This window comes from Scyliorhinus torazame, chromosome 17 (genome assembly GCF_047496885.1).
Source record: "Scyliorhinus torazame isolate Kashiwa2021f chromosome 17, sScyTor2.1, whole genome shotgun sequence".
Taxonomy (NCBI): Eukaryota; Metazoa; Chordata; class Chondrichthyes; order Carcharhiniformes; family Scyliorhinidae; genus Scyliorhinus; species Scyliorhinus torazame.
The window spans coordinates 119,686,505-119,713,603 of NC_092723.1; the positions used below are offsets into that span (position 1 = coordinate 119,686,505).

The 27,099-nt window shown below is 47.7% G+C and overlaps 1 protein-coding gene across 2 annotated transcripts in view; it reads right to left on the reverse strand.

Moving 5' to 3' along the window:
• Positions 1-27,099, reverse strand: part of LOC140394110 (protein sidekick-1-like) — a 360,429-nt gene that overhangs the window by 276,772 nt on the left and 56,558 nt on the right. For both annotated transcript variants that reach the window (XM_072480961.1, XM_072480960.1), the window contains exons 6-7: positions 20,060-20,255; positions 8,444-8,542 (exon numbers count right to left, since the gene is read on the reverse strand). In XM_072480961.1, the coding sequence (XP_072337062.1) occupies positions 8,444-8,542; positions 20,060-20,255 (295 nt within the window). The remainder of the gene's footprint in view (positions 1-8,443; positions 8,543-20,059; positions 20,256-27,099) is intronic.

The following is a 27,099-nucleotide window of genomic DNA, read 5'->3' on the forward strand; positions in this document are numbered from 1 at the left end:
GAAACAGTAAAAGATTTGGCAGCAACAGGATAAACAGGGCCCCTTCCAGCATGCACGCGGGGGAAGGGCAAGCTTAAAGCTGCAAACTGACCGGAGGACCTTTATCAAAAGTGAATTCTAACAGCAGAGGGAACAACTGTGAAAAGATCTCACCAGGGCCACTGAAGAAGCGGGGACGAGGCTTCCCGTGGCGGCCATGGAGGAGTAGGTCACGCATTCGGCAGCTCCCGTCTGGAACGGACACTTAGACCTTTTTCAGGAGTTTCCACAGACATTTTAGGACAGATTGGTGAAGCGAACACTGCCAAAAGGATTCCCTCTCGAGACTTTTGGGCTCTTTTCAGGGCCCCCAAGGGCACTTTTTCGACGTTTCCCGGTGTGGGAAGGAGTTAATAATAGTTCCCCGTCAGTATATGGCTTTAACGAGGAGCGGGGTGACAAAAAATGGTGGTGGTGGACCAGAAGAAGGGAGGGAAGAAGGACAAAATGGCGGCGGGCGGAGACCAGGCAGCGTGGAGGCAGTGGGCGGAGGAGCAACAGGAGGGTATCCAGCGCTGCCTCAGAGAGATTAAAAAGGACCTGCTAGAGCCGATGAAGGCTTCTACTGATAAGCTGCTGGAGACACAGACGGCCCAGGGGGTGGCGATCCGAGAGGCTCAACAAAAGACCTCTGACAATGAGGACGAGATCTTAGTCCTGGCGGTAAAGGTGGAGGCGCACGAGGCGCTCCACAAGAAATGGCAGGAGCGGTTCGAGGAGATGGAGAATCGGTCGAGGCGGAAGAATCTGCGGATTCTGGGCCTCCCGGAGGGGCTGTAGGGGCCGGACGTGGGGGCCTATGTGGTCACCATGTTAAACTCGCTGATGGGAGCGGGGTCCTTCCAGGGGCCCCTGGAGCTGGAAGGGGCCCATAGAGTGTTGGCGAGGAGGCCCAAGGCTAACGAGCCTCCGCGGGCGGTGCTGGTGCGGTTCCATCGGTTCGTCGATCGGGAGTGTGTGCTCAGGTGGGCCAAGAAGGAGAGGAGCAGCAGGTGGGAGAACGCGGAGGTTCGGATATATCAGGACTGGAGTGCGGAGGTGGCGAGGAAGAGGGCCGGGTACAATCGAGCGAAGGCGGTGCTGCACAGGAAGGGGGTGAAGTTTGGCATGTTGCAGCCGGCGCGATTATGGGTTACCTACAACGACCGGGACCATTATTTTGAGTCTCCGGAGGAGGCATGGGCCTTTGTTCAGGCCGAGAAGCTGGACACAGACTGAGGGTCAGGGATGGGCGACTGGGGACTGCGGTGGATATGTTATGCCTATTTATAGTTCGGGGGGGGGGGCCTTTGCATTGTTTTGGGCTTCTTTTTCTCTGTGTTTTTCTCTTTCGGGTTGGGGAGGGTGGATGGGGCGGGTTGGGCACTGTTTTGGTTGGTGGCGGGGCCTGGTAGGTGGAGAGCGCGGGATTTCTTTCCCCCGCCGAAGACTGAGGGGGGGGGCGGGGAAGCGAGGATTGTTTCCTGCGCTTAGAATGGAGGGGGAGAGCCTGTGAATGGGGAGCGGGAGAGGAGGGGGTGCCACACAATGGGAGGAGTCGAATGGGAGGCGGGAGTGGCCGGGGTCAGCAGGAGTCAGCTGACTTGCGGAAGTGCAATGGGGGGAGTAAACCAGCTAGGATGGGTCCTAGCCGAGGGGAGGTGGGGGGTGGGGGGGTGGGTGGGGGGGGAATCGAGTTGCTGCTGCTAAGATCATGGAGGAGCTGGAGCGAGTGGGGATTCATGGACCAAATGGGAGGGGTGGACCCTTGGAGATTTGCAAGACCGGGGGCTAGGGAATTTTCATTCTTCTCACATGTCCATAAGGCTTATTCTCGAATCGACTTTTTCATTTTGAGTAGGGCGCTGATAGCGAGAGTAGAGGATACCGAGTATTCGGCACTAGCCATTTCGGACCACGCCCCGCATTGGATGGACTTGGAGATGGGGGAGGAGAGGGACCAGCGCCCGCTGTGGCGCTTGGAGGTGGGGCTGTTGGCGGACGAGGAGGTGAGCGAGCGGGTCCGAGGAAGTATAGAGAGGTACTTGGAGACCAACGATAACGGGGAGGTCCGAGTGGGGATGGTATGGGAGGCACTGAAGGCGGTGGTGGGGGGAGAGTTGATCTACATCGGGGCCCACAAGGAGCGGAGGGAGCGGGGGGAGAGGGAGAGGCTGGTGGGGGAGATGGTGTGGGTATACAGGAGGTATGCGGAAGAACCTGAGGAAGGATTGTTGAGGAAGAGGTGCAGCCTCCAGGCCGAATTCGACCTGGTGACCACCAGGAAGGCGGAGGTGCAGTGGAGGAAGGCCCAGGGGGCGGTCTACGAGTATGGGGTAAAGGCAAGCCGGATGTTGGCGCATCAGCTTCGGAAGCGGGACGCAGTTAGGGAGATCGGGGAAGTTAAGGACAGGGGAGGGAGCGTGGTGCGGAGTGGGGTTGGCATCAATGGGGTCTTCAGGGACTTCTACGAGGAATTGTACCGATCCGAGCCCCCACTGGAGGAGGGAGGGATGGGCTGTTTCCTGGACCAATTGAGGTTTCCAAAGGTGGAAGAGGGACTGGTGGGGGGACTGGGGGCCCTGATTGGGCTGGAGGAGCTGATCAAAGGGATAGGAAGCATGCAGGCGGGGAAGGCACCGGGGCCGGACGGTTTCCCGGTCGAGTTCTATAAAAAATATATGGACCTGTTGGGCCCGCTGTTAGTTAGGACCTTTAATGAGGCAAGGGAGGGGGGGGCTTTACCCCCGACGATGTCCCGGGCACTGATCTCCTTGATCCTGAAGCGGGACAAGGATCCCCTGCAATGTGGGTCTTATAGACCGATTTCCTTGCTAAATATAGATGCCAAGGTGCTGGCGAAGGTCTTAGCCACGAGGATTGAGGATTGTGTGCCGCAGATCATCCATGAAGACCAGACGGGGTTTGCGAAGGGGAGACAGTTGAACGCGAATGTGCGGAGGCTTTTGAACGTTATCATGATGCCGGCGAGGGAGGGGGAGGCGGAGATAGTGGTGGCGATGGACGCTGAGAAAGCCTTCGATAGGGTAGAGTGGGGGTACCTGTGGGAGGTGATGAAGAGGTTCGGGTTTGGGGAGGGGTTTGTCAGGTGGGTCAGGCTGTTGTATGAGGTCCCGATGGCGAGTGTGGCCACAAATAGGAGGAGGTCCGAGTACTTTCGGTTTCACCGAGGGACGAGACAGGGGTGTCCCCGTCCCCCCTGCTCGTGGCGAGCTCCCACTAAAAAGGGCGGAGAGGAGTTTCAGATATTTGGGGGCCAGGTGGCCAGGAGCTGGGGGGCCCTGCATAGGCCTAACTTTACAAGGCTGGTGGAGCAAAAGGAGGAGTTCAAGAGGTGGGACGCGTTGCCGCTGTCCCTGGCGGGTAGGGTGCAGTCAATCAAAATGACGGTGCTCTCAAGGTTTTTGTTCCTGTTCCAGTGCCTCCCCGTGTTTATCCCGAAGGCTTTTTTCAGGCGGGTTAACAGGAGTATAATGGGGTTTGTGTGGGCGCGAGGGACTCCGAGGGTGAGAAGGGTGTTCCTGGAGTGGAGTAGAGATAGGGGGGGGGGGCTGGCGCTGCCCAACCTCTGTGGGTACTACTGGGCCGCAAATGCGACAATGGTGCGCAAGTGGGTGATGGTGGGGGAGGGGGCTGCATGGAAGAGGCTGGAGACGGCGTCCTGTGTGGGTACGAGTCTAGGGGCACTGGCAACGGCGCCGCTGCCGTTCCCTCCAAGGAGGTATACCACGAGCCCGGTGGTGGTGGTGGCCCTCAAAATTTGGGGGCAGTGGAGGCGGCATAGGGGGGGGGAAGTTAGGGCCTCGGCGTGGACCCCATTACGGGGGAACCACCGGTTCGCCCCAGGAAGAACAGGTGGAGGGTTTTCGGGGTGGCACAGGGCAGGCATACGAAAGTTGGGGGACCTGTTTGTGGACGGGAAGTTCGCGAGCTTGGGTGAGCTGGAGGAGAAGTACGGGCTCCCCCCGGGGAACACCTTGAGGTACTTACAGGTAAGGGCGTTTGCCAGACGGCAGGTGGTGGAATTCCCACGGCGACTGCCACACACAGTACAGGACAGAGTGCTCCCGGGGGGGTGGGTGGGAGTGGGGAAGATCTCGGAAACTTACAAGGTGATGCAGGAGGAGGAGGAGACCTCGGTGGTGGAGTTGAAAGGTAAGTGGCAGGAGGAGTTGGGAGAGGAGATCGAAGAGGGGACGTGGGCAGATGCCCTAGGGAGGGTGAACTCTTCCTCTTCGTGCGCGAGGCTCAGCCTCATACAGTTTAAGGTGCTGCACAGGGCACACATGACCGGGACAAGGATGTGCAGGTTCTTTGGGGGTGAGGACAGGTGTGTTAGGTGCTCAGGGAGCCCAGCAAATCACACCCATATGTTCTGGGCATGCCCAGCGCTGGAGGAATTTTGGAAGGGCGTAGCGAGGACGGTGTCGAGGGTGGTAGGATCCAGGGTCAAACCGTGCTGGGGGCTCACAATACTTGGGGTGGCAGAGGAGCCGGGAGTTCAGGAGGCGAAAGAGGCCGGAATTCTGGCCTTTGCGTCCCTGGTAGCCCGGCGAAGGATTCTCCTTCAGTGGAAAGATACGAGGCCCCCAAGCGTGGAATCCTGGATCAGCGATATGGCAGGGTTCATTAAATTGGAGAGGGTGAAATTCGCCTTGAGAGGGTCGGTACAAGGGTTCTTTAGGCGGCGGCAACCGTTCTTAGACTTTCTGGCAGAATGATAGACATTGGTCAATGGCAGCAGCAGCTCGGGGGGTGGGGGGGGGGGGGTGGGGGTTTACTTTATTTTTGTTTATGTTATTTACACTGGAAGGGTCTGAGGGGGTGTATACACCTGCTGTGTTAAGTCGGGGTGTTAATTTATTATTTAGGTACGGGGGGGAGGGAAGAGGGGTTTGGGGGGTTGCTTTTTTAGATTGTGATTTGTACTTAACCCTGTTGGGTTCTTTTTTCTTTCTCATTATGTTATTGATATTTTATGAAAACCTTTAATAAAAATTATTTTTTAAAAAAAGAAGCCCTCCGGCGAGCTCCGGATCTGCATTGATCCAAAAGACCTCAACAACATTATAATGAGGGAACACTACCCCATACCCAAACGGGAGGAGATCACGAGCGAAATGGCCCGGGCTAAAATCTTCACAAAACTGGATGCCTCGAAGGGTTTTTGGCAGATCCAACTGGATCAGTCCACCCGAAAGCTGTGCACCTTCAACACCCCTTTCGGCAGGTTCTGATATAACAGAATGCCATTTGGCATCATCTCGGCATCCGAGGTCTTTCACAGGATCATGGAGCAGATGAGGAGGGCATCGAAGGGGTGCGTGTCTTCGTGGACGACGTCATCATCTGGTCCACCACACCACAGGAGCACATCAATCGTCTCCAGCGCGTCTTTGCGCGCGTATGGGAAAACGGCCTGCGCCTCAACCGAGCCAAGTGTTCTTTCCGCCAAACCGAGCTGAAGTTCCTGGGGGACCACATTTCCCGGTCAGAGGTCCGTCCGGATGCAGACAAGGTGAGCGCCATTACAGCCATGCAGCAGCCGGCAGACAAGAAAGCAGTGCTACGCTTCCTAGGCATGGTCAACTTACTGGGGAAGTTCATTCCCAACCTTGCCTCCCACACGACGGCTCTGCGCCACCTCGTCAAGAAGTCCACAGAGTTCCAGTGGCTGCCCACACACCAGAAGGAATGGGAGGAGCTCAAAATTAAGCTCACCATTGCCCCGGTATTAGCGTTTTTTGACACATCTCGTGACACTAAAATTTCGACTGATGCCAGCCAGTCCGGCATTGGGGCGGTACTCCTACAGCGGGATGACACTACGTCATGGGCCCCGGTCGCCTATGCCTCGCGGGCCATGACCCCCACAGAACAGCGCTACGTGCAGATCGAAAAGGAGTGCCTGGGTTTGCTGACCGGAATAGACAAGTTCCATGGCTACGTGTATGGTCTCCCCCAGTTTACCGTTGAGACTGACCATCGAGATAGTCGAGTCATCAAAGGACTCCCTGCTAGGCGCACAGGCATGCACGGTTCTCCAACAAGTCCACGCTCTGTCCCCAGAAGGCACATCTGACTTCCCGGATGTAGAATTCAGGGCACAGCTCCAATTGCTCCTCGCCCACAACCAGGAGGCATTCGAGGGCATGGGAACACTGCCCTACACCTACAGAATTCGGCTCAAACCGGACGCCACCCCGGTCATTCACGCACCTCGCAGGGTCCCAGCGCCACTCAAAGGCCGCCTCATAAATAAGGACCTGAACGAGATGACCCCTCGCCTCCAGCGCATCCTACTTAAACTCAGGAGGTATAACTTCCAACTGGTCTACACCCCGGGAAAGGACCTTATCATTGCGGATGCCCTATCCAGAGCAGAGAGCACACCGCCCGATTCGGAGGGGTTCATCTGTCAGGTCGAAGCGCAGGTGGCCTTCACATCCGCAAATCTGCCAGCTGGCGACTCCAGTCTGGCCCGTATTCGCTGGGAAACTGCGGCTGACCCCCTTCTACAACGGGTGAGTCGCCACATGACGGGAGGGTGGCTCAAAGGGCAGTGCCCGCAGTTCTACAATGTCCGAGACGACTTGGCCGTCATTGATGGTGTCCTTCTAAAGCTGGACCGGATTGTGATTCCGCTCAGCATGCACAAGCTGGTCCTCGACCAACTACACAAAGGCCATCTGGGGGTCGAGCAGTGCAGACGGAGGGCCCGAGAAGCTGTATACTGGCTGGGCATCAGCGATGACATTGCCAATATGGTGCTCAACTGCCCCACCTGCCAAAGGTTTCAACCGGCGCAGCATCCTGAGACGCTTCAGCCCATGAGCTGGTGACGTCCCCTTGGGCGAAGGTGGGTGTGGACCTTTTTCATGCGCTTGGCAGGGACTATGTAATCGTCATTGACTACTTTTCCAACTATCCAGAGGTCATACGCCTGCACGATTTAACATCGTCCGCTGTCATAAGGGCCTGCAAAGACACCTTATAACCACATAGCATTCCAATTACTGTCATGTCGGACAGTGGGCCCTGTTTCGCCAGCCAGGAATGGTCGTCCTTTGCTGCTTCGTATGGCTTCACACACGTGACGTCCAGCCCTCTGCATCCCCAGTCCAATGGAAAGGCAGAGAAGGGCATTCACATCGTCAAGTGGCTCCTCTGCAAGGCTGCTGTTGCCGGATCGGATTTCTGCCTAGCCCTGCTGGCCTATCGCTCGGCCCCACTAGCCACTGGCCTCTCCCCAGCCCAGCTGTTGATGGGTCGCGCCCTCAGGACCACTGTGCCATCCATTCTGGTACCCACAACCAACTCCGATACTACACAGAATGCAACAGCATATGACACACGGGCAACTGATCTTCCCGCCCTGGCGCCTGGAGACGACGTCCGCATCCACCTACCAGAAGGTGGCTGGTCAGCACCTGCCGAACTTCTCCGACGCGTGGCTCCCCGCTCATTTCTGGTTCGCATGCCTGATGGCTCCATTCGTAGGCGCAATTGCCGGGCTCTTCGCCTACTTCCACGCTCGCTACGGGAACTTACACCGACACCGCGCCCTCCTGTTGTTCCTGATATCGACTTTGTGGAGCTTCCTGCCACCATGCCCCTTCTGTCGTCGCCCGTGGCCAGGCCCATTCCTCAGCCGGTGGATCCAGACCCACCCTTGAGGCGGTCAACCCGAATTCGTCGCCCACCTACTAGACTGGACTTATGAGCCTGTTTGTACATTGAACTCATAATACCACTGTGTTAATATGTTTCTGTTCTTCCTTGTCGTTACAGGAGTTCATTTTTGTCGTTCAACATTTCCCCGTTCTTTGTTTATGGTACAACCTCGCTGTTATGTCGCACCCGACATCGCCCCTTGTACATGGTTTAGCCCCATGTACATGCTGTAGATATTGCACACACATATTCAGCAGCACTCAGTACACATCTCTATTTATAACCACATAGGCACATGTTCTTGTACAAAAGGGGGGATATCATGATATTCAGGTAAACATTATAGCACATACATACTGATGGACAGATCAACGGACCAATCAACACACACAAAACACCACAGCCAATCACAGGCAAGAGCATACACAGTACAAATCAGGGAACACAACACTTCCTGCGCATTCCAGCAGGAGACAGCTCAGGGCACAGAGCTAACAGCAAGCCACTCAGACATCCACCATGTGCTGAGTGCCACTACAAGATAGTATTAGGAATAGGTCCACAGATTCTAGGGTTATGATCGAACCTCAGTAACCAGTTTACCACTGTAAATAAATGTTAGCAATAAAACTGAGTTGTATCATTCGCAACCCTGATGGTTCGTCTGTGTAGCAGAGTACCCAACACATCACTTTCATTAAAAGATAAACATGAATATATTTTTTGCTACCTGTGAGGATCCCATTCTTCTCCTGCGGTTCTTGCCAGCTGACTTTCAAAGAGGTGTCAAGTATTTCCGTAAAACTCAAGTGCCCCACAGCTCCCGGTCCTGTAGAAGTTTCAAATGTGATAGTTAGAGACAGTGGCTGACTTCTATGTTTGCAGTCAGTAAATCATGAGGAGCAGCGGGTTACTGCAAAAGATAGCACTGCAGAACACAAGGTTATATAATCCACAAATTCAAGGGGCTGTGCATTCCTCCTATGTTTCAAATAAACCACTGTCTATGGTGTCACTTATCCGATCTGTAAATTAAACTACTGCTCAAACCATTTCATGTGTGGCACGAAACATTCCATTTATTACATTTCCTTGCATCATACAAGTGCTAGGTTGAGGGAGAGAACAGTACATTGTCATGAATGACTTCTATATATAAATATTGCACTCAGATTTGTCTTGCTGGAATTAGGTATTCAGCAGCCTGTAGTGAAGGGTTACTAGAAATCAGTTCACAACTTGATAGTTGTGGGTTAATGATCCAAGAGTGCCTGTCACATAAACATTTCTGCTGTATATTAATCTTTTTTCAAACGTTTTTTAAATAACTAGTTTGATTTAAGCCACATTATCTTAGATGGGCGATTGGTGAAACAATTTGGCTGGGATCACACTGCAATTTCCAATTTATTTTGGCACTCATATTTCCTTCACCTGCAAGATAAATCTTATCTGAACACATTCACTTTGATCGTCAGTGCATGTTATTTCAGAGATAGAATTGTGTGAATGGCAAATAGATGTAAATCAAGAATTGGATAAGAAAACAAAGCTTGGAACTGCAATATTCTAGACAAATATTAGAACAGATAAACCACCTTTTGAAAAAATAATCAGTTAAAAAAAAAAGAGTAAAATTAATGATCATATAGAGACAGTGAACTCAGAAACAAGATTTACAAATCCCTAACATGTATTTTAAATTGGAGGGAGGGGAGGAGAGTCTGGAGTATTGTACTGGAGAAAAGGAAAATACGTGATTGAAATTCACACGGTGCAAGCGAAAGCAGAATTTTGGAACAGATCTCTTTGACTGCATAGATTTCGTCTTCAGAATTTTATTGCACAAACCAAGTGTACACAAACAATTGTATGCACAAATTATAACAATCATTTTACAAAACACACAGTGCTGCAGTTAGATGCTTATCTAGTATTATCCTTTGAAATGCTTGTCTTATCTGTCCAAATTAATAATTGTCTTTGAATTTCCCCCAACCAATTGAATAGCAGCGTTACAATACAGGCCTCCTGCCATGATGTCAAAAAGTGGCTACAGTGTATATAGCCTGAGATGGCACAATTACAAAATGGAGCATTGGAACTCGAATTATAAGAAATAATCACGTTTTCTTCATCGTGTCTTTACCCTCTAGACTATGCTAACTGCACCATACTGATCATAACATGCCAGGTTTACCTCACAATCTGGGGTGACAGATCTAGGAGTTTTGCCATTTTAGGGATGATTAAAAACTTTGAAACAATGTTGAGGACTATTATCCTTTTGTTGTAGATATGAATACAGTTGTCCATTTGGGATTATGGTGAGTTGAGTAGGGGTAGTAGTAAAACAGTTTGATGCATAAAGTCAGAGCCTGTGGAGTCAGAAGAGAAGTAACAGAATGGATGGACATGGCTGATGGACAGAAAGTAGAGTGGAGGGGCAAGAAGGTGTAAAATGGAGCCCCACAAGGATCAGCACTCAGATCATAGTTATTCACGATTTATACCAATAATTTAGACTTAATTTCTAAATTTGTGGATAGAAAACACTGAAGTGGCAATACATTTGTATAACACCTCATGCTTATTTTCATTTCATTATCTGCACTGTAAATTCTATGATTATATGAAATGGCAATGAATTTCAATGCAGATCAGCATGAGGTATTACTTTTTGGCAAGAAAAGAAAGGAGGCCACATATTTTTTTGGAAAATGTCAATCTAAATGGGGTAGAGAAGCACAGTGATCTTGGGTATACAAATACACACATCACTAAAAGCTGATGATTAAGAAGGTAAAAAAAAAACAAGCACTAGAGTTTATTTCTGGAAGGATAAATTGAAAAGTAGAGAGATTGCACTAAACCTGCATCAAATCTTGGCGAGTCCACATTTTCCATACTGTGTTCAGTTTTAGTTGTCATAATATAAAAACGGCATAGCGGCACTGGAGAGGCCGCAGAAAAGATTTACATGGATGATACCAGAACTGCAACATTAAACCTATCACAGAAGAATGAACAAGTTGGTCTCTTTTCTCTTCTAAGGAGAAAGTTGAGAGTGACCTAATAGGGTCCTTTAAATATGGAGGAGACACAGTGTTCCCCTTTGCTGAGGAAGAGATGGCACAGCACGGTGGGGGCAGCATGGTAGCACAGTGGTTAGCACTGTTGCTTCACAGCTCCAGAGTTCCAGGTTCGATTCCCAGCTTGTATCACTGTCTGTGCGGAGTCTGCACGTTCTCCCCGTATCTGCTTGGGTTTCCTCCGGGTGCTCAGGTTTCCTCCCACAAGTTCTGAAAGACGTGCTGTTAGGTAATTTAGGTAATTTGGACATTCTGAATTCTCCTTCAGTCTACCCGAACAGGTGCCAGAATGTGGCGATTAGAAGATTTTCACAGTAACTGTTAATGTAAGCCTACTTGTGACAATAAAGGTTGTTATTATTATTAGAGGAAATCAATATAAGATTGTCACCAAGACATCAAATAGCAAATTCAGAAGAAACTTCATAATCCAGAGTGGTGATAATGTAGCACTCACTGTCATGCTGAGTAGATGAGGCGAATAGTTCAGATCTATTTAATGGAAAGCTAGATGACCAAATGGAATAGAGGGCTATGCTGAAGAAAGTTAGGTGAGGAAGGCTGGAAAGTGAAGCATAAATATGGAGATGGACTAGTTAGACAAAATGGCCTGTTGCTGTACAGTATATTCTTACAACTAAGTTCTGAGGAACACCTGTCAGAATCCTGGATCCTGACTCCAGCAAAGTCAGTCGCACCAGAAGAGATCGAAACAAAGCTTGGACTAACTGCACAAAGAAGTGTTGCAGCCATCAGGCCAGGAATATTTTTTTCTGGCCCCATCAGTGTCATTGTGAAGGTGGGTGAATAAACAAAGAAGGTCCTGGACCCGAGGGTGCACTGCAGGAAAGAGTTGCCATGTCTCATCAAGCCTAGCAATCAGGCGGTTCAGCATAATCCAGGCCAAGGTTGAGGAAATGCCCAGCCCCTTCCTCATTAATCTGCCCTCCTCCGAGTATGGGCTATGTTTTAGTCTGTGGAAACCAACAGTGAAAGCCTGAGGCTGCACTCCTGATGAACCTGTGCAAGATTGCACCATCGGTGTTGTGTTATGTAATTTGGAATAACACAAGCTGCCACTTGATGCAGTTTTGAGTAAAAGATGCTCCAGACTTTGAAGTGAGTTCAATGTGTTTTATTGAATTATTAGCACAGTTCTCAATGAGTTCGACTCTCTGCTAATCTAAATGTAGTAACTCAGTCTAACTGAACCAGCCTTGCTCTAAGCCACATGCTTGGGTGTGATGCTGAGGATACACCCTGTCTCACTCTGTCGATGTTGGTCTGTGGAAAGAGGCGGGGTGTGAGTGCCTCATCCCGTTTATAGTGAGATACCACCCGAGTGTCCTGACTGCTCATTGGTCGTGTCCTGTTCTACGTGTTCATTAGCTGCATGTTTGCATCTCATGACAATCGGGATTTAGATTTTAAATCTAGAATGTTTTGCTTCTGGTTATTTACTATAAGGGAATTTGATTAGTTGTTTTTCAAAACTGTTATGTGTTTCTGCCAAGTTACAGGCAGAAGACCTGGGGAAATTCTACATTAATTCCAGAATGTCATAACTAGAGTTATGGGCAGACTCCTAAACGACCCTCTTATGGGCTGATCTGATTAATACTACACTCCTGTATGCTTCACCCGATGCCGGTGTCTATGCATTTACATTGTGTACCTTGTGTTGCCTATTATGTATTTTCTTTTCATGTACAAATGATCTGTTTGAGCTGCACGCAGAAAAATACTTTTCGCCTTACCTCGGTACACGTGATAAACAAATTCAATCCAATTGCCAGGGCTGAACAATCTATCTTTGCAGGATATGAAGCAAAGGAGTTCATCACAGGAATGGAAAAAGTGAAGAAACATGACTTACAGAAATTAGTGCAGGCTGTTTGAATGGGAAAATGGTAGTTAAGAAATCATAAATCTGAGAAATGAGTTAGCTCATAGGGCAGCATTTGGATGCTACAATCAGACTCCTGCACAGAGATTGAGATGAAAGGTGTGAGAAAGGGGGTGAGGGGGTAGAGCAGGAAGAAACAAAAAAAAAATCAAGCAGTGTTCATATTTCTGATTGTTACCCAATAAATCTCTAATGGAAAGTGCAAAAATGGAGCTGTCAGATGAGAACTGGATCAGGCCAGGCTCTGATCCCGCTCTCATGGTTCCATTTCATATCCAGGCTTGCCCATGAAGAATTAAAATGCGCTTGCACACTTTACAGCAGCGACTGAACTTCAAACAAACTTTATTGGCTGTTAAGTGCTTTGGAATGTCTTGAGGACAAGTAAAGTATTATATGAATGAAAGTTCTTTCTTAAATTGATTTTTCAACCTGAAATTTAGCATCAGCAACTCACTACGTCTTTTTTGACTTCATTTTTCAAACCTGAAATCTCTCACGCCCAGGACAAGGGCAGCAGATGCCTGGGAACACCACCGATTTCCCACTCCATCCACACACCATCCTGACTTGGAGCTGTATCACCATTCCTTCACTGTCGCTCAGTCAATATGCATCTGCCCACGACAGTATCGGTAGAAGTGACCACTTGTGGAGACAAAGTCCAGTCTTCACATTAAGGATACTGTCCATCATGTTGTGTGGCACTACCACTGTGCTAAATGGGATAGATTCAGAATAGACCTAGCAACTCTTACTGGGCATCCATGAGGCATTGTGGGCATCAGCAGCAGAATTGCACTCAGCCACAACCTGTAACATCATGGCCCGCAATCCCCGCTCCACCATTACCACCATACAGGGGATCAACCCTAGTTTAATGAAGAGCACAGGAGAGCATGCCAGCAGCAGCACCAGGCATACCGAAACCCATAGCCAAAGGGTCAGATCTAAGCTCTACAGTTCTGCCACATCCAGTCGTGAGTGGTGGTGTACAATTAAACAACTTACTGGAAATATCCCCATCCTCAATGATAGAGAAGCCCAGAACATCTGTACAAAAGACAAAGCTGAAGCATTCGCAAAATCTTCAGCCAGAAGTGCCAAGTGGATGATCCTTCTCAGTTTCCTCCAGAGGTCCCCAGCATCACAGATGCTAGTCAATTCAATTCTCCTCACATGGTATCAAGAAATTGTTGAAGGCACTGGATACTGCAAAGGCTATGGGCCCTGACAATATTCCAGCAATAGTCCTGAACACTTGCGCTCCAGAACTTGTCACGCCCCCAAGCCAAGCTGTTCCAGTTCAGCTACAACACTGGCATCTACACGGCAATGTGGAAAATTGCCCAGGTGTGTCCTGTACCCATAAAGCAGGACAAATCCAACCCAGTCAATTACCGCCCTATCAGTCTACTCTCCATCATAGGTAAAGTGATGGAAGGGGTCATCAACAGTGCTATCAGGCGGCACATACATATCAATAACCGTATCAATAACCTGCTCACTGACACTCAGTTTGGGTTCTGCCAGGGTCACTCAGCTCCTGATCTCATTACAGCCTTGGTTCAAACATGAACAAAAGAGCTGAACTCTAGAGGTGAGGAGAGAGTGATTGTCCTTGACATCAATGCAGCATTTGATCAAGTATGGCATCAAGGAGACCTAGCAAAGGTGGAGTCAATGCGGTTCTGGGGGAAAACTCTCCACTGGTTGAGGTCATACATGCGTTCCCCAACTGGAAACCATGGTTTAACCAGGAGATTCACTCCCTACTGAAGGCCAGGTCTGAGGCATTTAAGTTAGGTGACCCTGACCTATACAAGTAATCTAGGTACAACCTCCGCAAAGTCTCAGGGATGCCAAGAGACAATACCAGACTAAGCTAGAATCACAGACTAATGACATTGACTCTTGTCGGTTGTGGCAAGTCTTAAAAAACATAATGGGTTACAAAGCAAAGCTGAGTAGAATCTCCAGCAACAGAGCACCACTCCCGATGAACTCAATGCATTCTATGCCCGTTTTGAGTAGGAAACCAACAAACCATTGTTGACTGCCCTAGTAGCCTCGGACACACCCATCCTACTGTCACAGTTTCCAAAGTCAGATGGCCTTCCTGAAAGTGAATCCTCGGAAAGCAACGGGTCCTGACGGAGTCCCTGGTCATGCACTCAGATCCTGGGCAGACCAACTGGTGGGCGTGTTGGCGGACATCTTCAACCTCTCCCTACTCCATTTCAAGGATCCCACCTGCTTCAAGACTCCCATCATACCAGAGCCAAAGGAGAACCAGGCAACGTGCCTCAACGATTACCATCCGGTGGCCTTGACATCTATCATTATGAAGTGCTTTGAGAGGTTGGCCATGAGACACATCAACTCCGTACTCACAGAATGCCCTGATCCACTGCAATTCGCATACCGGCACAACTGGTCCACAGCAGGCGCTATCTTCCTGGCTCTACACTCATCCCTGGAGCATCTCGACAAGGACACCTATGTCAGACTCCTTTCATTGACTACAGCTCCGCCTTCAACACCATAATCCCAGCCAAGCTTATATCATAACTCCAAAACCTAGGACTTGGCTCCTCCCTCTGCAACTGGATCCTCGACTTTCTGACCCATAGACCACAATCAGTAAGGATAAACAACACCCCCACCACGATAGTCCTCAATATCAGGGCCCCACAAGGCTGCGTACTTAGCCCCCTACTATATTCCCTATACACACACGACTATGGCAAAATTTGGCTCCAACTCCATCTACAATTTTACTGATGCATGACCGTAGGGGTCAGATGTCAAACAACGATGAGTCAAAGTACAGGAGAACCTAGTTGCGTGAACAACACAATCAAATGATTGGAGAGTCCTCAATGTCAGCAAAACTAAGGGGCTGGTCATTGACTTCGGGAAGCAAAGTATCGGCTGTAGGGACTGGTTTAGCACAGGGCTAAATTGCTGGCTTTTAAAGCAGACCATGGCTGGCCAGCAGCACGGTCCAATTCCCGCACCGGCCTCCCCGAACAGACGCCGGAATGTGGTGACTAGGGGCTTTTCACAGTAACTTCATTGATGCCTACTTGTGACAATAAGCGATTTTCATTTCATTTTCATTTCATTTCGTACACACCCCTGTCTGCGTCAATGGTGCCAAGGTGGAGTTGATTGACAGCTTCAAATTCCCAAAGGGTGCACATCACCAACAATCTACCCTGGTCCACTCACGTCGACGCTACGACCAAGAAAGCACAACAGTGCCTATACTTTCTCAGGAAACTAAGGAAATTCGACATGTCCACATTGACTCTTACAAATTTTACAGATGTACCATAGAAAGCATTGTATCTGGCTGCATCACAGCCTGGTATGGCAACTGCGTAGCCCAAGACCGCAAGGAACTACAGAGAGTCGTGAACACAGCCCAGTCCATCACATGAGCCCGCCTCTTATCCACTGACTTTGTCTACACCTCCCGCTGCAGTGGGAATGCAGGTAGCATAATCAATGACCCCTCCCACCCGGGTAATTCTCTCTTCCATGGGGCAGGAGATACATAAGTCTGAGAATACGCACTAACAGATTCAAAAACAGCTTCTTCCCCGCTGTTACCAAACTTCTGATGGACTGAACTGATCTCTCCACGAATCTTCTCGACTGAGTAGCACTACAATTCACTTAGGGGCGGCACGGTAGCACAGTGATTAGTACTGTTGCTTTACAGCGCCAGGGACCTGGGTTTGATTCCCGGCTTGGGTCACTGTCTGTGTGGAGTCTGCACGTTCGCCCCATGCCTGCGTGGGTTTCCTCCAGGTGCTCCGGTTTTCCCCCACAGTCCAAAGATGTGTGAGTTAGGTGGATTCGTCATGCTAAGTTGCCCTGTCCGAAAAATTAGGTGGGGTTGTTGGGTTATGGGGATAGGGTGGGTGTGTGGCCTCAGGTAGGGTGCTCTTTAAGGGGCCGGTGTAGCCACGATGGGCCAAATGGCCTCCTTCTGCACTGTAGATTCTTTGATTGACTCAATGCCTATGTGTGTGTACTTACATTGTGTATTTATCGTATGTCCTATGTTTTTCATGCATGGAATGATCGGCGTGGACTGTACGCAAAACGATACCTCTCACCGTGCCTCAGTAAACATGACAATCAATCGAAATCTAGATCTACCTAGCACAAATAAAGATGGGTGTGGTTGTTGGAGGTCAGTCATTTGAGTCCCAGGACATCACTGCATGAGTTCTTCAGGGTAATGTCCTAGGCTCGATCATCTTCAGCTGCTTCATCTATGACCTTCTTTCCAATAGAAGGTCAGATGTGGGAATATTCACTGACGCTTGCACAATGTTCAGCACCATTCGTGACTCCTCGGACACTGAAGCAGTCACATGCAAATGCAGCAAGACATGGACAATATCCAGGCTTGGGCTGACAAGTGGCAAGTAACAGCCATGCCACACAAGTGTCAGACAATGATCATCTTCAATAAGAGAGGTTGAAACCATTGCTCCTTGACATTCAATGGTAGTACCATCAGTTCTAAACTTGACAATTCTAATGCATGCATGGCCGCTCTCCTACAATCTATTCCCTACAATAAACGTGAGGCCATCCAAAACTCTGCTGTCAGTATTCTAACTCCCACCTGACCCTACTCACCCAACACACCTGTGCTTTCTGACCTACACTGACTCTTCGTTAAGCAAAGTCTTAATTTTAAAATTTTCATCCTTGTGTTCAAATCCCTCCATGGCCTTGCCCCTTCCTTTTGCTGTAATCTCCTCCAGGCCCACAACGCTCTGAGATATTTGCACACCTCTAATTCTGGCCTCTTGAGCATACACAATTTCAACCCCACCACCACTGGTGGCTTTTCCCTCCCTAAACCTCTGCTCTACCTCTACTTATTCTTTTAGAATATTCCTTAAATTCAGCTTCTTTCACTAAATGCTTGATCATTTGCCCTAATATCTCCATATGTGACTCAATGTCAAATGTTGCTATATAAATACAAGCTTTAACTAGAATAGCATATCTTTTGGCAAGTTTTAAAAAATTCATACATGGGCATCGCTGTTAAGTAATGGGCTAAGAGACATTGCAATTATCTGTCTCATTTATGTTAAGTATCCATTAATTGATACTGATATGTAAAGGGGCTTCAAGGTGGCCTCTGTCAGGTGATGTGTAGTTAGAGTTTTGTGCAAAGTTTGTTGTAATGAAATAAATGTCTGTTGGCGAAAAAGGAACAGAACTTTGACTCTTCATATCACAGCAACTAAAATGTCTAACAATCACTGTCTGGGACAGCATATATTGCCCATCCCAGTTAAGGGTCAACCACATTGTTGTGGATCTGGAATCACATGTAGGTCAGAACAGATAAGGATGACAGATTTCCTGCCCTAAAGGACATTAATGAACGGCATGTTTTTTATACGACATTTGACAATGGTTTTATGGTCATCATGAAATTTTTGATTCCAGATTTTTATTGAATTCAAATTTCACCATCTGTAGTGGTGGGATTTGAACCTGGGACCCCAGAGCATTCCACTGGATCTCTGGATTACTAGTCCAGTGACAATACCACTATGCCACTGCCTCCCCCATTTTAACATTATTATATATCATTATAATAACATTTTGAACTTCGATGGGGCCAACCGAGCCTAAATACATCATTTGCATTGTATCTTAGCCATGATCGGTGCACATTCCACCTTCTCTCACTTCCAGCACAATTCAGGGAAGAACTTACATGGACAATAAATTAAGCAGGCCATCTTTCATCCTTAAATTTTAACTTCACCAGAAAATGCACTGCGTTTATATTGCATCAATTAAACCTGGGGACCAGGTTTTTCCTGTGTAACAGAGTATCAACACTTCTTTTCACTTTCAAATGTGAAGTACATTCTTCAAATTAGTTTGTCAAAATTTACTCAAAAATATGGGCATAATCCTCTGAATACTTAAAATAAGAACATAAAAAAATAGGAGTCGGCCATTCAACCCCAGGTGCCTGCTGCTCCGTTCAGTAAGATAATGGCTGATCTGATTGTGGCCTCAAAGACCACTTTCCAGCCTTCCTTGTATAACTCTAGACTTCTTGTGAAATAAAAATCTGTCTAACTCAGCCCTGAATATATTCAATGATGCAGCCTCTGTTCAGAGAAATCAAAACTCTCTGAAAGAATAACTTCCTCCTTATCTTGGTCTTAAAATGGGAGACCCTATATTCTGAAACTATACTTCGTAGCTCTAGGTTTAATCCATGAGGGGAAACATCCTCTCAGCATCTACCCTATCAAGCTCACTCAAAATCGTACACGTTTCAGAAAGGTCACATCTCATTCTTCTGAACTCTAATGAGTAGCGCCACAACCTGGCTAGCCATTTCTCAAAGGAAACCCCTTCATCCCAGGAATCGTCTCCGAACTGCCTCCAATGAAAGTAGATGCCTTCTTCAATAAGGAGACCAAGACTGTACGTTGTACTTTAAAAAGTTATTTTATGGGATGGGAGCATTGTTGGCAAGGCCAGTATCTGTTGTCTATCCCTAACTGCTCTTTAGAAGTTGGTGGGGAGCCTCCTTCTTGAACCACTGCAGTTTATTGTGTGCAGGTACACCAACGGTGAGGGAATTTGACACAGAAACAGCGAAGAAATGGCGATATAGTTCCCAGTCAAGATGGTAAGTGGCTTGGAGGGAAACCTGCAGGTGGTGGTGATGCCTTAAACTGCTGCCCCTTTCCTTCTAGGTGGTAGAATTTGCAGGTTTGGGAGGTGCTGTCAAAGGAGCCTTGACTACAGTGCATCTTGTATATGGTACACACTGCTGCCACTGTATATTGGTGGTGGAGGGAGGGAATGTTTTAAGGTGGTGTTCTAGAAGTGTTTTCAACATTGCCCTATATAATTCTAGCAATACCTCCCTACTCCATCTCCCTTGCAATTTCATTGGCCTTTCTGAATTACTTGCTGTACTTATGTGCTAACTTCTTGTGATTCATGTACACCCAGATCCCTCTGTACCGCAGTATTCTGTAGTCTCCATATAAATTATACATTTAACTTTTCTGGGTTGCAATTGCACTGGTCTCTTAGAAGGAGCAGAGAATTATGCAAACTATTCCTTTGGTCTCGGAGGAGAGGGAGAGCCAGCCTGAAGATTAAGTTTAAGAACAAATCCAAATCAGCATGTGCTGAGCTGGACATCTGAATGTGGCTTCAAACTGGCTCCAACATGACCACAGATCCTTTTCAGTTCTCACTGTGCATGTGACTCAATACCTGTTTAATATGACTACACAATGTCAGACAACTGTTCTCAAATACTTACTATCTTCATGGGTCTGGATGAGCTTGGGTGGACTCTTGGGACCATTGCCTGGTGTTGTAAAACACAATACGGATGTGTAGTACTTTGTGAACTTGCTGAGGCCTGTAAAGAATCCTTGATGGCGTGTTCCATGGAAATCAGGAGTGATGGTCACCACTGCAATTGCATTTGGTGAGTCGACATTCCAAGTAAGGAGCTGATGAGAAAAGGTTAGAATAATTATGAACAGAGAAAAACGGTGAACGAAAATAATTTTAAAATTCCAATTTTTATTTTTCAAAATATGACACAGTCTTGGCTTTCCAGTAATTTATATGATCACTTCATGTGCAAATTATGACAGAGAATATCAACAGGATCATAGATCATAGAATTTACAGTGCAGAAGGAGGCCATTCGGCCCATCGAGTCTGTACCGGCTCTTGGAAAGAGCATCCTAACCAAGGTCAACACCTCCACCCAGCCCCATAACCCAGTAACCCCACCCAACACTAAGGGCAATTTTGGACACTAAGGGCAATTTATCATGGCCAATGCACCTAACCTGCACATCTTTGGACTGTGGGAGGAAACCGGAGCACCCGGAGGAAACCCACGCACACACGGGGAGGATGTGCAGACTCCGCACAGACAGTGACCCAAGCCGGAATCGAACCTGGGACCCTGGAGCTGTGAAGCAATTGTGCTATCCACAATGCTACCATGCTGCCCATTAACTTCTACCATGCTACCATGCTGCCCATTAAGGATGTTCAACTGTATTATAGCCACAGCAATTACATTTATTTTATATTCAAAGTGCACTTTCTAGCAGGGATTGAGTGGGGTGAAGGGGCAGTGAGTATGAATCAGAGTGGGAACTCAAGTTGATTTTCCCCCCTCTTCAGCCCAAGAATGCAGACACCCTCTATGGATGAGATCAGCTAACTCAACACAGACCGGAGATAACAAGCTGCATCCAGATTTGCTGGTTTCAGTATTATACATTCATAGAATCATTATGGCACAAAACAAAGCCATTCAGCCATCTCATCTGTGTTGGCCACCATCTCAAATAAGTAATAGTACCTTCATGATAACTCAACAGTTCTGTTAATTATCTCAGGTGGTCGCTCTGCTATAGGAGCAAATCAACCAGAACTCCAAACCTCTCCAAAGCAAACAACAAATTTGAACGGTGCTAACATGGTGTTGTAATACTTCAACTGACCTCCACCTTATGTCCAATTTTATGTTTTATATGCAGTACCTAATCATCAAAATTATCAGAAAATGCTGGATAAACTCAGCAGGTCTGACAGCATCTGTGGAGAGACAAACAGTTAACATTTCAAGTCCGTATGACTGCTCTTCAGAGCTGAATTGTGATGGATTTTATACTGTTAGAGAGGGGATGGAGCAAAATAAAAAGTCAGTGAAAGGCGTGTGCTAGGAGAGATTGCACAAAGATGTTTACAGCACAAGACAAAGGAATGCCAGAGAGGAAACCTATCCATAGCCAGCCTTGCGGGTACATCCTGCTGATCAATTTTAACTCCAAACATTATCTCTCCCATTTCCATTGCTAACAATATTTTGTCAGCACGTCTTCCTGGGTAAACACCTATAGAAAGCATTCATTAAGGTTTCTAGCCTTGCCCTGTACTTTGAGGCATACTGCTGGTAGCCTTCCGTCATGTGAGACAATAGTTTGTACCTTGGTGGGCAATTTTCCATTCCCCCTCATCTTTTCTGATGTCTCTCGCAAAGCTTCCAGTCATTGGCAATTGTCCCCGAGTTGTATATGTCAATGTCCACATCTTCATAACTTGCTTGTTGGTGTCCTTGTAGTGGAGATATGGATTTTGAGCAGGTCATGACCCAGTAGTCAGTTCACCAGAGAGGAGATCTTTGGGCATATGAATGTCATCCATCTGATGAATGTGGCTGAGCCATCACGATGGCTTAGTCATTGGTTTAGTATTTAGTGTATGATGATGGAATTAGCCCATTCCAATATGTCTGAGAGTTGGTGACCTTGTCCTGGCAAGAATATGCCTGAGGCAGCAAAGTTGGAAACTGTTCAGTTTTTTCTTCTTACTTGGCAATTGTTATCAAGGTCTCACCACAGTAGAGGAGTGTAGTCTTCTTCACAGCCCCCGCCGAAGCAAGGGTAGAAATAATGGGCCCCTGGTAGGGGGCAACAGCATGCCAATGGGGGGTGGTGAGGCAACGGCAGGCCCCCCACCATGGCAAGCGCACCCTGAACAAACAGCAAACGACTACCCGAGGGACCGCTTCAGGTGGGAGGCCAGGCCCCAGCACGAGGGGACGAGAGTAGCGGAGAAGGGAGAGCAAGCGAGAGGAGTGCAGGGTAGAACGGGGGAAGAGCGGGCAGAAAACCGTAGAGGTCGGGCGAGGGTAAAGCGAGACAGTAACTCCCTAGATGGGGGCCACCACACTAGCAGGAAAGCTAGCGCCAGATGCATGCAACAAAGCAGGGCTGCAGTGCGTCCCCAACAGGGGTGATGGCACCAGGCAGGGCGGGGGAGGGGGAGGGGGGGGGGGAAACCTCTCAACTGAGACAGGAGAGCCAACGGAGATGGAGCAGGGGAAAGAGGGACAAAAGGGAGGTATAGGGGAAAGGGGATAAAAAGGGTGGGGGGGGAAGGGAGGGATGGGAGGGGGGGGGGTCGACGACACAGGGAAGGAGGGACAAACAAGGCTAGAAAAGCAATAGCAATAGGGCTACAAAGTGCCACAACCAAGGGCTCGGAACAAGGAATCGCTGCAAGCATCCACCCAGTACGGTCTCTGGGCAAAGGAAGACCCCAGAGTGCAGGGGGCTACCCGCATGGCGGACGCACAGTGGGCGGCCATGTCGGGTGCCCCATGGACAAAGGGAAACCCCGGAGCGCAGGGGCCCGACCACATGGAGAGAGCAGTGACAGTGGCCATCCCGGACGGCCCCCAAACAAAGGGAAATCCCGGAGGGCAGGGGCGCGTCCACCAGGTAAGTATGGTTAATCCCACAGGAGCGGGGGGGGTGTATGGAATGTAAGGGGACTCAACGGCCCAGTGAAAAGATCCAGAGTCCTCACCCATCTAAGAAATATGAAAGCCGACATAGTCTTCCTCCATAATAATGGAGGAATAATAAGTCCTCCAAAATCCATAATAATGATGATGTGGAGATGCTGGCGTTGGACTGGGGTGAGCATAGTAAGAAGTCTTACAACACCAGGTTGAAGTCCAACAGGTTTGTTTCGAATCACTAGCTTTCAGAGCACTGCTCCTTCCTCAGGTGAAGGAGCAACGCTCCGAAAGCTAGTGATTCGAAACAAACCTGCTGGACTTTAACCTGGTGTTGTAAGACTACTTACTATGAGTTATTTTTTCTGTCTCTGTCGTGTGGGGGATATTGGGAGATGGTGATATGCAGTCCAGTGAGGGGGGGTGGGCAGAAACAGACTGACTGTGAAGCAGACAAAGGCTTTGCCACTATTCTGTGAATCTATGTGATTATTACAGTGCAAATGAGTTGTGTGTGTTGACGCAAGAATGACAAAAGGTGTGAGAAGCTAGTCATTACTGGGCAAGTAGGAACTTACCTTCAATTCAGTAGTTGCAGAACACAATCAAGAGCCAGAAAGTTACAGTCCATTACTAAAGGTCTGTTTCAGATTTAGCTCATTTTTGCTAAAATGTCTGTGATATTAAAATTTAATTTTGACAAGACATCAGTGATTTTCACTCCCCTAAACTAACAATCCAAGTGATAAATCTGGTCAGGCTCACTAGATTTAGTTCCAGCTACGTAGGATAAATTGGGAATGCCTTTGAGCATTTTCTCAACGTCGTTCCAGTTCCCATCCAAAATAATATAACGTAAATAAAATAAAAACTTAAAAGCTACTTTTCCTCAAACCTAAATTAGCACATTGAACTTGAACTAAAACGAAGTATTCCCATCGGCCTTTTATGTTGATTGCCTGTTTAAATAACGTAACATATTTTTGTGCAAATCTAAACATCTTGACTAACATGACACAAGCCATGCTACGAAGGTTTGAGATGCTGGACCATATTTTTGTGTTCAGTGCCAACACAAACTCGGCCCTGAAACAATCGCTGTCATTAATTGATTCGGTGCCAAAATAAAACGTAAAAACAATTGTATTTTTAAAACTTTTCAAGGCTGCTGGCCTCTAATCCAGCAGGAAGTTCTCAGGCGACTAGCTTATGAATTGTAATAGGATTCTTTAAGAACCACACGCCTGTCAATAATGAGTGTATTGCTCCCTCAGTTTAAAGGTTTTTCTTTCAGAAAAAGTCTTGATATCAATGGTTACAAACAAGCCTATTTTTTCATTTGTCTCATTTATATTTTGGATTGACTTCGTTTTAAAGCCACTGGCACACCTGAATAAACACAACTGTCAGGCTGTACAGATTTCTGACTAACCTGGGTGCTGTTCATGAGTGCCGCTCAGTGTTTCTATGCCGATCTAGCAGAGATTCCCCTGTCACAAGGGAAACACTTCAAAGAACAAAACATAAGATGCGATCCAACACGTGGCTGATAAAAGGCACAATGTGTGATGTATTTCGGCAAATGAAATCTGAAATCTATGTCTTGGGATTTAAACCTCCGGTCTAGTGATGGAGAAACAGAATTGCTGCAGGCTGGACCTCTCCCGACACTGAAATCTGCAGCTTTAAACATTCACATAATGTGTGGCTGATTGTAAAGCGGCGCAATGCCTGGCGAAACCGAGTGGGAAAGTTAAACAGGAGACTGGGCCCAGTGGCAGAGACCGATCTTCAAGCCAGTCGGTCAGACTATACCTTTCTCCCGAGCCCATAGCCCAAGTTAAACAAAACCCTGTGGCTGCAGAGAGGATACCTCTAAAGCTGGCAGCCCCTCCCACACTCGGCCTCCCGTCCACCACACTCCCACTCCCTGCTCACCGCCGCACTCACGTTACATCCCCTCTCTCCTCGCCGCCACACTCCCAGATCCCAGTCCCAGGTTTTTCTTGATTTTTCTCGGGCTCCTGCAGTGCACGTTGTTTAAAACCCATTTGAGGATTCAGCACATTTGCAAGAGAGTCAGTTTCTGATGCTCGATAACTTCTTGTGGTATGGTCTCATCCTCCAGAGCTTTGCCAATGGCAAGGACATCAACAACTTTGCTAAGCTCCTACACTGCGGGTTCAGTATATAGCTCTTTCATGACAAGCAGGTTCTCTGTGGTATCTACAGCTTCTTCTGTGGCGGTGTTGTCCAGATTCAAGGTAATATTCCATCCATCTCTTCGAACTGTTTATTGCTTTCAGTGATTATCTGCCTGAAATTTATTTTTACTGGAGCAGTTTTCTTTGCCAATGGACCTGTTGCTTTTTTGATCCCATCATACATATCCTTAATATTCCCTGTGTCAGAGGACATCTGGATATGCTGACAATATTGTAACCAGTAGTCATTGGTGCAGTGTCTCATGGTCTGCTGGCCTTTACTTCAAGCCATTCTCCGTGCATTCAGAGTCGAAGTGTTTGGTGAATTTTTCATAATAGTACAAGGGACCAAACACAACATGAAACCGGACTATGACCACTCGTGGTGGCTCGCCAGATCTGGGCTGCTGCCTCAGCGACCCACGGGCCCCGTCCAACTCAGGAGGGGCGGAAAGACCCCCCTCCCCCATCAACTTTTCAAACATGTTGAAAAACTAGTCCATGGCGTCTCAGTCCTCCAGGCCCTCCAGCAGCCTCACCATTTTTAAGTTTTGGTCTGGAGCGGTTCTCCAGATCATCTACCTTGGCCTTTAGCACCTTACGCTCCTCAGCCAACAACACCATCTCTGCCTACAAGGAGACAATCCAATCACTATTGTAAGAGAGAGCACCTCCATCTTCTGTACCTTTGTCCCTTGTATCTCTATTTCCGATCCATCTTATCCATTTGGCCAAAGACCCCTCCATTGTTTTCTCCAGATCCTCAGCGACTGCCTGCCGCTGCTACTTAAACTCGTCCGTCAAGAAGCAATGAATGCCTCAGTTGACCATTGAGGGGCCAAAGGATGAGCAGAAACCTCCACCATGTTCCTCCCTGCTGAGATTTGAGGAACCTCTGAGTTTGACAACGATCCCTTGCCCGACGTCTGCCTTGTGTTATATTTACTGGCCATTACTCATACAAGGAGATCTTATTCCATCAAACTACACCAATTTCCTCCAAACAATCACCCATAACCCAGGCAAAAAGATCCAAAAACAAAGTCCCCTGGTGAGAGCCACCGCCTGTGCGACTGCTCACCACACAGCCGTCATCGGAAGTGACAAAAATAACTGATTAAACCATTCTTTTTAATAAACAAATATTGGCATAGGATGTAATTATGTTAACACCCAGTGTGCCATATTGTGGAATGATGGAAAATTGTTATATGACAGATGTGCTACATGTAGCCAAGTCAGTTGGAGAATGCATCAAGTGACTGCAGCCAAGTATTTTCTGAAAGAGGGAGAAAAAAAAATCAATGAGCATGTGACTAAGATGTTTCAATTGACGCCTTCTTGTGTGAGGTTACAAATCAATAAAATGACCAAGAAGTCAGTCATTCAGTCTGCTAGATTGAGAATAATGGCATTGCTACAAAATATTGAAGAAATGGGTTGGATCCATCCAAGGTAAGAGGAGCTCAGGTGTAGGCCATTTGACTCATAAAACGTGTTGTCGCGCTTTGAAAGAGCTATCTAATTAGTTTTACAACCATGCTCTTTCCATATAGACCTGCAAAATGTTTTCTTTTAAAATATTTGTCAAATATCCTTTTGCAAGTAACCGTTCTGCTTCTTTGACCCTTCCAGATCATAGCTTGCCGCTTAATTATTCTTTCTTCACGCCATCCCTCATTAGTTTTTCTAATTATCTTAAATCTTGTTTTCTGGTGACCGACACGTTTGTCACTGAAAACAGTTCCTCCTTATTTACTTTATCAAAACCCTTCATGATTTAAAACACTTCTCTGAAGCTGATGCTCTAATTGTTATGATCAG